The sequence below is a fragment of the Anopheles ziemanni genome, chromosome 3 (genome assembly GCF_943734765.1).
Source record: "Anopheles ziemanni chromosome 3, idAnoZiCoDA_A2_x.2, whole genome shotgun sequence".
In the NCBI taxonomy this organism is placed as follows: domain Eukaryota; kingdom Metazoa; phylum Arthropoda; class Insecta; order Diptera; family Culicidae; genus Anopheles; species Anopheles ziemanni.
This window is the reverse complement of record NC_080706.1, coordinates 71,200,815-71,209,420: the sequence shown is the minus strand read 5'-3', so window position 1 is coordinate 71,209,420 and position 8,606 is coordinate 71,200,815. Positions and strand designations below refer to the sequence as shown.

The 8,606-nt window shown below is 45.6% G+C and overlaps 4 protein-coding genes across 4 annotated transcripts; 2 read left to right on the top strand and 2 right to left on the bottom strand.

Moving 5' to 3' along the window:
- Window positions 1-779: 779 nt before the first annotated feature.
- Window positions 780-2,017, top strand: LOC131287251 (grpE protein homolog, mitochondrial). The gene is made up of 4 exons (XM_058316284.1): window positions 780-914; window positions 1,042-1,261; window positions 1,317-1,478; window positions 1,541-2,017. Exons 1-4 carry the CDS (start codon window positions 832-834, stop codon window positions 1,802-1,804), a joined length of 729 nt encoding a protein of 242 aa, XP_058172267.1. The 5' UTR covers window positions 780-831; the 3' UTR covers window positions 1,805-2,017.
- Window positions 2,018-2,089: 72 nt separating this feature from the next.
- On the bottom strand, window positions 2,090-5,153 carry LOC131288170 (putative pre-mRNA-splicing factor ATP-dependent RNA helicase PRP1). Its single transcript, XM_058317282.1, has 7 exons — window positions 4,960-5,153; window positions 3,575-4,878; window positions 3,238-3,501; window positions 3,044-3,166; window positions 2,779-2,969; window positions 2,548-2,710; window positions 2,090-2,467 (listed from the first exon to the last, which is right to left on the bottom strand). The coding sequence occupies exons 1-7, from the start codon at window positions 5,007-5,009 to the stop codon at window positions 2,340-2,342; spliced, it is 2,223 nt and encodes a 740-aa protein (XP_058173265.1). The 5' UTR covers window positions 5,010-5,153; the 3' UTR covers window positions 2,090-2,339.
- A 633-nt stretch (window positions 5,154-5,786) lies between these two features.
- On the top strand, window positions 5,787-6,340 carry LOC131288173 (large ribosomal subunit protein uL14m). The gene has a single exon (XM_058317284.1). It carries the CDS (start codon window positions 5,861-5,863, stop codon window positions 6,314-6,316), a length of 456 nt encoding a protein of 151 aa, XP_058173267.1. The 5' UTR covers window positions 5,787-5,860; the 3' UTR covers window positions 6,317-6,340.
- LOC131288171 (probable ATP-dependent RNA helicase DDX56) lies at window positions 6,286-8,558 on the bottom strand. The gene is made up of 6 exons (XM_058317283.1): window positions 8,443-8,558; window positions 7,622-8,373; window positions 7,292-7,391; window positions 6,887-7,227; window positions 6,686-6,827; window positions 6,286-6,621 (listed from the first exon to the last, which is right to left on the bottom strand). The coding sequence occupies exons 1-6, from the start codon at window positions 8,503-8,505 to the stop codon at window positions 6,361-6,363; spliced, it is 1,659 nt and encodes a 552-aa protein (XP_058173266.1). The 5' UTR covers window positions 8,506-8,558; the 3' UTR covers window positions 6,286-6,360.
- Window positions 8,559-8,606: the final 48 nt, after the last annotated feature.

Here is an 8,606-nt window from a genome sequence, read left to right as displayed (position 1 = left end):
TTAATCAATTTTCAAAACGATCGAGTTATTGGTGTGTTTTATACTATGGCTAAATGGCTAAATAAACCAAAGTGAATTGTCTAAACACAACGTTGATATGAAAAGTGCATCCTGAATTATCATGTTCTTGGTAAATACCAAGATCCATAGAACCCACATATGCTTCGGACACATACGGTCTATAGAGATCCATCGACCAGGAGGTGCTTGAAACTGCTCGACGATAACGACGCGCGTCGTTTCGTATCCGCGCATCGTCTCGACACGCAGGTGGCGTCGTTTTGGATCGTCGAGACGCCCAGCCATTTTTTCGCTTTTTTCAAAGTGTTGTTTACCTTTTGTATGGGCCAGCGTCGAGAAGTTTATCGTTTCCGCGCTCCCAATCATAATACCCTCAAATGTCAATTTCTGTCAACCGGGTACATTCAAAATCTTCTTTTCGTGGGGTTATAACCCCACCCACCAGGTAACTGGCGTTATAATTATACTGGCGTGGCGAACCTCGCGTACCGCCTAAAGAATCAGTAAAATATTCAGAAAATTAGTTTAAAAAAAACTAGAAAGAACGAAAAAATCACTTTCTGTTACTTTTAAAACTTCCATTTGAGTGGTCTATTGTCAAAAATTAAAGGAAAGAATAAAAAGTTGTTAATAAATTTGTAATTTTTTTGGCAGTTTTCAATCAAAATGGTTGAAGTAACCTTGGTCATAAGGTAAATATTTTGTTCCACTGCATTTGACAACTTATTTGACAGTTCATTCCGATTGCACATTGTTGTATCTTTAAAAACAATCGAATAGTTGCATTTTACTTGGCTCAATTGTTTCATCATGCATCGTTCTAAAACAGCGTTGAGCTTGCTGCAGAAGGTGGACAGATTAAGAACGACCACCGGAACGACAACGTTAGTGAGGTAAGTAGCAGTTCCGACTCGCGGTTAAACCAACGCAAGCCGGTGAAATAGGATGATGTAACTTGTAAAGCAGCACGGCAACAGTCGTTCCACCGTGAATTATATTTTTCCGTTTTATCCCTTGCAGTCGAATGCATACCGTTTATGTTCAACATCCATCACAAACCCGCCTAGCGTGGACTTTATACACGGATCGATCGGGGACCAGCTTGAACCGACGAGAATTTTCCACTACCGACACGGCACGTGTGGAGGAACCAACTGAGAACGAGAAAAAGCTGTCCCAGGAAGTTGAAGACCTACGCAAAGAAGCGGCCGAACTGACGGAAAAAGTCAAATCCCTCGATGTAAGTCGGCACAAAGCAACACATTAGAACAGGTAATGATAAATCGCTCTTCCAGGACAAATACAAACGTGCTCTGGCAGAGAGCGAAAACATCCGGAGGCGACTGACTAAGCAGATCGATGATGCAAAACTGTTCGGTATTCAAGGATTCTGCAAAGATTTGTTGGATGTAGCGGATATCTTGGGCCACGCCACGGAAGCAGTACCTAAAGAGGAGGTTCGTTTGTTTTAGCCCGACCGTAGCCAGCTTAGTGCTCACATTATCCGACCACTTTCTAGGTTTCAGAAAAGAACCCACACCTGAAGAATCTTTTCGAGGGACTCTCGATGACGCGCCAACAGCTAAACAGCGTATTCAAGCGGCACGGGTTGGAAGCAGTTAATCCGTTGAATGAAAAATTCAATCCAAACCTACACGAGGCATTGTTCCAGCAGGAGGTCGCGAACGTCGAACCGAACACGGTTGTCGTCGTTAGCAAGATCGGTTACAAGCTGCATGACCGCTGCATACGCCCGGCACTCGTTGGAGTTGCAAAAGGATAAATGTTAAATACAGAAAAAAAACACAAAACAACGAGCCCACGAGGCAAGGAGTGTCGTGCTTCAAATCCTGAAGAGAAGGCTACGCAAGTAATTCCATAATAAAACCATGTGTTTCGAATGTACAACCACTGGACCCTATGTTATGTCATGCTGATTACCTTGATAAGAGTGGTTTCTGGTTGTCCGAAATAAACTGCACATTATAAATGTACAAACCTAAAACACCTAAGAATTACTTTAAACAGAGAACTGAATCCAATGAAAAACACGTGCGTTAAATACGTTTTACTGTTATTTGTTGTATTTGTTTGTTTTTATCAGCCATATGATCATACCAAGCCTAACCCGGGGGAAAGGAAAGCCGAAGGTTGTTTCCTAGCTGTTACTTCAGCCGCTCAATCGTCTGAATGTTGAGAAGTGCAATGGCAGAGAGTGGGAGCATGGGGACGTGGTTCCTTTCTATGGGTATAGATACAGAGTCGTTTTAATACCTAGATGCGTAGGTATTGCCCACGCTTTTCACCGTAGCACAGTTTTAAAACCCTTGCTGGAACTGCTTTGAATCCATCCGAGCCAGTATCAGCTCCAGCTGGCGTTTGGCCTCACACAACGGGAAGTTGTTCATATCGTAGTACTGCGGTGCTATCTGCAGTAGCCACTCAGCTGGAAATAAAGAACAAACATGAATCAATAAGACCACCTTTCATTACAACATTCTATGGCCAATGGATTTATAAACCTACGTTTCACATCTGTTACTGTTCTGATGTAGTTTTTCGTCGTGAGCACAAACTCATTGTAGATGACCCACTCGGGCTTGTGATCGAGACACGTGGACGGATGCAGCTGCACCACCTGGTTGTCCTTTATCGTTTGATAGTGCTTCGTGCGTTCCAAATGAGCAACCTTCGAAAGAAAGACAATTAGTATATAACCAGTAGAAAAGTATTATTTAAGTTTTTTTTTGTCCATACCTGCATAAAGAATCCTTGTACCAGTGCTTTGCGGATGTTAAAGTAATATTCCCGCGACGTAAACTCGGTACTCGTGCGCTGCAGCTGGAAGCGGTCCATGATGCGGGCCAGCTGTTGTCTCACGTTGTCGGCCGATTTGAGCGATCGGAAGTTGATAAAGTTGTCGTAACACCAGTTGGGATCTTCATTGCCTGGATGTAAATGAAAACAAAAAAACAAAACAATTAAACAAGAGTCCCACGAAATGTAAAAGTATCCTACTTACTTTGCTTAAACGCATGATAAACATTCAACAGCGTCAGATGATCACCATCGACGTGCGCAAATCGCATCTTTGCATCGTCAGCTGCCTTTTTCATATCATTCGGGCGCATGAAGCACTGGGGAACTGGAACAATAAAAGGAAAAGCCACAACGTCAAACATCCATCGATAGGGAACCCTGGTTCGCTAAACTTACCCGACAACATTGCGGTGATGGAGAGAATTTCATTCGAGCAATTGTGCTGGCAACTCGCGATAAGCATCTTGGCCAGCTGCGGATCGAGCGGGAACTCGGCCATTACGGCACCGAGATCGGTCAGGTTTCCGTCGTCGTCGAGGGCGGCTAAATAGTTCAGCAGCTCAAGCGCTCGCATCAATGTTTCCGGCGCCGGTGGATCCATAAAATCAAAGTGAACCAGATCGTCGATACCGAGCTTTTTCAATTGAAGCACCACCGTGCCTGCAATTAAGGGAAAAAAAACAAAAAATTAATCAAGCTATCTTTGATTTTTCACACCGATTTGATCACTTACCCAAGTTGGAGCGCAAAATTTCCGGATATGTGTTATCTTGCATTTCCGTCTTGTAAGCCTTCTCGGTGTACAGCCGGAAGCACTTGCCCGGGCGGGTTCGGCCGGCACGTCCGGCACGCTGCTGCGCCGAAGCCTTGCTAATCGGGGACACGAGCAAACTTTCCACCCGAATGCGCGGATTGTACACCTTCTGCTTACTGAAGCCCGGATCAATCACGAACACCACGCCATCGATCGTGAGTGACGTTTCGGCGATGTTGGTCGATATCACGACCTTTCGACCGATCGCACCGTTCGCACGTTTCGGGGGTGCCGGTTCGAAAATCTTCTGCTGCATGGGCGGTGGAAGGGTGGAATAGAGCGGAATGCACTTCAGCTCACCCACGTCCGGTCCCAGGTTGTCGATCTCGCGCTTGACACGCTTGCACGCCTCCTCGATCTCTTCCTGACCGGTCAAGAACATCAGAATGTCGCCCTCGATTTCTTCGCACATGTGAATCTGGATAACGGTGCGTATGGCCGCCTCCAGGTAGTCGCGCTCCGGTTCAGGTGTGTAAAAGATTTCCACTGGATGCGTACGACCCGGAACATTCATAAGCGGTGCATTGTCGAAGTACTGCTGAAACTTTCCGGCATCCAGCGTGGCGGACATGACAACCAACTTCAAATCCTTTCTCGTGCGGATCATCTCTTTCAGGACGCCCATCAACAGATCGGTAGCCAGCGTTCGCTCGTGAGCCTCGTCGAGCAGAATGACCTGGTACGCTTCCAGCATCGGATCGCTCATGCCTTCGCGTAGCAACATACCGTCCGTCATGTACTTGAGCACCGTGCGCGGGCTCGAGCAGTCCTCAAAACGGATGCTGTAACCTACCTCCTGTCCCAGAACAACGTCCATTTCCTCTGACACACGCTGGGCCACCGACATCGCCGCTACCCTACGAGGTTGCGTACAGGCGACCGCTTTCGAACCCTGTTCCAACGCGAACTCGACGCACCATTGAGGTATTTGCGTTGTCTTTCCGGATCCGGTCTCGCCAACGAGCACGATGCACTGATGCTCCGACAGCAACCGCATAAAATCCGTCTTGTACTCGAACACCGGTAGCGTGATGCGCTTTTTGTACAGATTGTAGTAGTGAGACGAGTACGCCATGCCATTCAGTGGATTCTTCTTCGAGTCGCCGCCTCCAGTGGCGCCCAGTGCCTTAGATGGACCAGTTGACCCCGCCGATGACGTTCCTCCGGAGTCCGCCTTTGACGAGCTCGCTCCGGCAGAACTTTCTGCTGCCGCTTTCTCCTCCCTTGAGAACGAAACAATCCGATCAATTAACTGTCGCAGTGCAATATTCGGGCTCTCCCTATCGCGAAGGGACAATACTTACCTTCGCTTCCTGATGAACGGGTCCATCACCTCGATACGCCGCTTCGACATTGTTACCGCGTTTTTCTTCACAAATCCCCAATTTGTCCTCTGTGTATGGTAACCGGAGTTCGACCGTCGAACAATCCCTGGACCGGCTTTATCGGGGAAACGTTAATTCTCTGAACAAAACGACCAAACCAGTGCAAAATCCAATTCTTCCTGTGGAGCGTCACGAAACACGATGTTCAGATGAAAGCGAAGTAATTTTTTTACCCTCTTGTTGGTTCTAGTGTTGGGTCAATCGGGATTCGGAAGATATGAACATCGCTCTCTCGATGGATGCTAAAGGAACGGATCCCATTTTGCGGATTCAATTAGATTTGATTTGATGCAGAATTGATATACGTAAGACTTGATCCTAATTTATCATATCTCTATATGACTCGATTTATACACGATAAGAATCGCATTCGATACGATACGATACGATGTTATTGATTCGGAGATTCGGATCTTAGATCGGATTTGTATCGAAAGGTCTGAGTCCCAACAGGTATTTGAGTTTCCCACCACTAGTTCCTTCCAAGAGCAAAAGATGGCGTTCGGAACTGTCAAAGCAGATTCACCACACTCAAGGTAACGAAAGTTTCAAATCACATTAAAATGTCGTCACATTACAATCCACGATCAACGACGAGAGGATTACTGATTTAAAAACATGAAAATCCTATTTTAATGCGAGAGTTTTTAACCCGTCAACAAAAGATTGTAAAAATGTTAATTTTCTGATTCCTTCTATACACCTTATTTTTCACGTGTGCTTCGTTTGTTGACAGTTTTCTCGGCTAGCAAAACATCAAAAAATCCCCGGCAGTGTTACGCAAAATAAAGGCATTGAAAAGTAAATACTCCCTAGCAAAATGCTGCTCAACTCGGTGACCCGGCTTTTGCCGCTTGCCGGAATGACCAGGCCGATCCATACGACGGCCGCCTGTAGTGAGATTCGCAAAATGGCCCGCCTCCGTGTAGTGGATAACAGTGAAATCGGCAAGCGTGCCATGGCCGAAGGAAAACCACCGAAGTGCATACACGTCTATAACAAGCAGAGCGTTGGAAAGATCGGCGACAAGGTGCTGGTGGCAATCAAGGGACAAAAGAAGAAGGGCATCCTCGTCGGGTTGAAACAGTTTCAGAAACCCAAAATCCCCAAGTTCGACAGTAACAACCTGGTGCTTATCGACGATAACGGAACGCCCCTGGGTACCCGTATTCATGTGCCCATCCCGACAATTCTGCGTACAATTTTGAAAGAGAAAACGCAAGCAAAAGGGGCGGACTACACAAAACTGCTTGGTATAGCAAGTAGATTCGTTTAATAAACCATCTGTTAGCATTATGATCTAGACATAAATCTGTGTTCTTAAACCATCCGTTTCTTTTGATAGTCTAATCCGTCCATCAACAGTGGGTTCTCCAATTTTGCTTTCCTTTTCTGGGCGTTGACTTTCAACTCGGTTAACCTCTTGTTGCGGTGTGCTTTCTTGCTGGGAATTATCGCCTTCAGTGCTGGTGGTACCAAGTACTCCGGTACATCTGCCAGGTGCTCCTGAATGTGTACCGTATGCAAAGATCGGTCATGTCGCAAAGCTTGTAAATCTCGTGGATTTTCCTCGAAGAATGACTAAAAAAGAAAAGAAAGAAATTAATAGAAGTTGTTTTATACAAGATAGATGAGGCGTAAGTACCGTCAACTTTTCAGAATTTAACATTTCCGTCTTCAGTTCCTTTACTCGAGCTTCCCTTATCGAAAGCTTAGTAATTGCGCGCCATGCATCCAGCGCTCGGTACCGGAATGCTTCAACGTCTGCAAAGTTGAACTGGAAGTTCCTGGAAAAAAAGCATTCCATTAACGGAGCTCTATTGCTTAGCAGAACCAACAAACATACTTGAATGCAAACGTTTCATCGCCGACAAAACCCTGAATAAAGCTTTCAACCTCCACTTTCTGGTCCACCTCATCGGGGGCGACAAACGATAGAACACTGCCTGTATTATTTCCTCTGGCCGTACGACCAGCTCGATGGATGTACGAGTTAACATCCGACGGAAAATCAAAGTTTACCACACATGAAACGCACTGAAAATCAATGCCACGTGAAACACCAGATTCCGCATTGGAGGCCTGCAGTAGACGCTTAGCGGAGGTTTTTTTGATGCGCTTTTTGTTCTTGATTGCAGGATTTACTGCTACCGTCTCATCGGAGGTAATGATCGTGTCGTAGAGACCCTAAAAGGCATAACCAAATCCATTAACAATGGAACAATACATGGCGAGCGAAATGGAAACGTACCTTATTGAACTGGCTGACGGTGTGACATCGGATTTTGATGGGTAATTCGGAGTTCAGGATGCACGCACGAATGTTGAACTGTTCCAAAAATAGTTTCAATCTGTAAAGACACATGGAAAGGAGATATATTAATGAATTTTTGTTTCTTCTTACAGACTCTACTCTATGATAAATTAGACCAGTAAATCAGAGAGAAGATTAGTCCAAACGTCATATGGCAGCCATTGAACGATAATACAAGGAAAATCATTTAATGCTACCTCCGGATGGAAAGAAGTTCATCACAGAACATTTATAGAAACGGTAATTGACAAATTGTGGTTTTCTTACCTGTAACACCGTTCAACGGATTTGACGAAAATTAAACATTTGCCCTGAATCAGCTTTAGTTTGAGAAGAATGAAAAGTATAGCCGCCTTATCCACTTCCTCTGCGGCCTCAACCTTGTAGTGTGTCATTTGACTTCCTATGGCCACGTTCGGTTCCTGCAGCTTCAAAACCACGGGATTATGAAGTACCATTTTCTTCAACGTGATCAAGTCCTCGTCGAGCGTAGCCGAACAAAGCACAGATTGGTGCACCGGGGGAAAGTTCTTCAGCACTTCGCGTAAGTCCTCTTCAAAACCAAACGAAAACATTAAATCCGCCTCATCGATGACGACAGCACGGAGACTTTCGCGCACGTTTAGAATTCCCTCGGACAACACGTAGCGTAACTTTGCAGGGGTCGACACGACGATATCGGGATGTTCAGCTAGCATGTGGCGATACGTCGATTGCTCTTCCTTCGAGGAGATATCTACTACCCGTACCACGGTACTGCACGAGAATGTCAGTTCTTGAAACGCCTTGGTAATCTGATGGCATAAATCCTGGCTGGGGGCCATCACTATTACGGATGTTTCACGTACGGCATCTTCACCTTTCCGAACGAGTAGATTCTGGATGATGGGAACAGCAAACGCCGCTGTCTTACCAGAACCAGTGCGAGCACGTATCAAGACATCTTTCCCTTCGAGAAGGAACGGGATTGCCTTCTCTTGAACCAGTGTCGGTTCAAGCCATCCCAAACGAGCGATCTCCTAATGGGAGAACGTTATGAACAATACTGTTATAACATATCATGCTTGATGCATTGCAGACCTAATTACCTTCAGTATACGTTCGTCCAACTCAAGCTCGTGGAAATTCAATTTAGAATCAGTCGCTTCCATGTTTTCTATGCTACCCGCACTGTTTATGCTACGCAGCGTGCACTCTCGGATGAAAACACGTTTTTGACTGACATTCGCCGACCAAAGGAGTCTATAGCAAA

What these genes read in the sequence shown, in the direction of transcription:
- LOC131287251 (XM_058316284.1), top strand. Translation starts at nt 832, where the DNA reads ATGCATCGTTCTAAAACAGCGTTGAGCTTGCTGCAGAAGGTGGACAGA. An exon ending in GGAACGACAACGTTAGTGAG is followed by an intron (nt 915 to 1,041) that starts GTAAGTAGCAGT and finishes TATCCCTTGCAG; the next exon opens with TCGAATGCATACCGTTTATG. An exon ending in AAGCAGTACCTAAAGAGGAG is followed by an intron (nt 1,479 to 1,540) that starts GTTCGTTTGTTT and finishes ACCACTTTCTAG; the next exon opens with GTTTCAGAAAAGAACCCACA.
- LOC131288170 (XM_058317282.1), bottom strand. Translation starts at nt 5,009, where the DNA reads ATGTCGAAGCGGCGTATCGAGGTGATGGACCCGTTCATCAGGAAGCGA. An exon ending in AATTTTGCGCTCCAACTTGG is followed by an intron (nt 3,502 to 3,574) that starts GTAAGTGATCAA and finishes CCTTAATTGCAG; the next exon opens with GCACGGTGGTGCTTCAATTG. An exon ending in AACAGTAACAGATGTGAAAC is followed by an intron (nt 2,468 to 2,547) that starts GTAGGTTTATAA and finishes CTTTATTTCCAG; the next exon opens with CTGAGTGGCTACTGCAGATA.
- LOC131288173 (XM_058317284.1), top strand. Translation starts at nt 5,861, where the DNA reads ATGCTGCTCAACTCGGTGACCCGGCTTTTGCCGCTTGCCGGAATGACC.
- LOC131288171 (XM_058317283.1), bottom strand. Translation starts at nt 8,505, where the DNA reads ATGGAAGCGACTGATTCTAAATTGAATTTCCACGAGCTTGAGTTGGAC. An exon ending in TCCGTTGAACGGTGTTACAG is followed by an intron (nt 7,392 to 7,621) that starts GTAAGAAAACCA and finishes GTGTCTTTACAG; the next exon opens with ATTGAAACTATTTTTGGAAC. An exon ending in GATGAAACGTTTGCATTCAA is followed by an intron (nt 6,828 to 6,886) that starts GTATGTTTGTTG and finishes CTTTTTTTCCAG; the next exon opens with GAACTTCCAGTTCAACTTTG.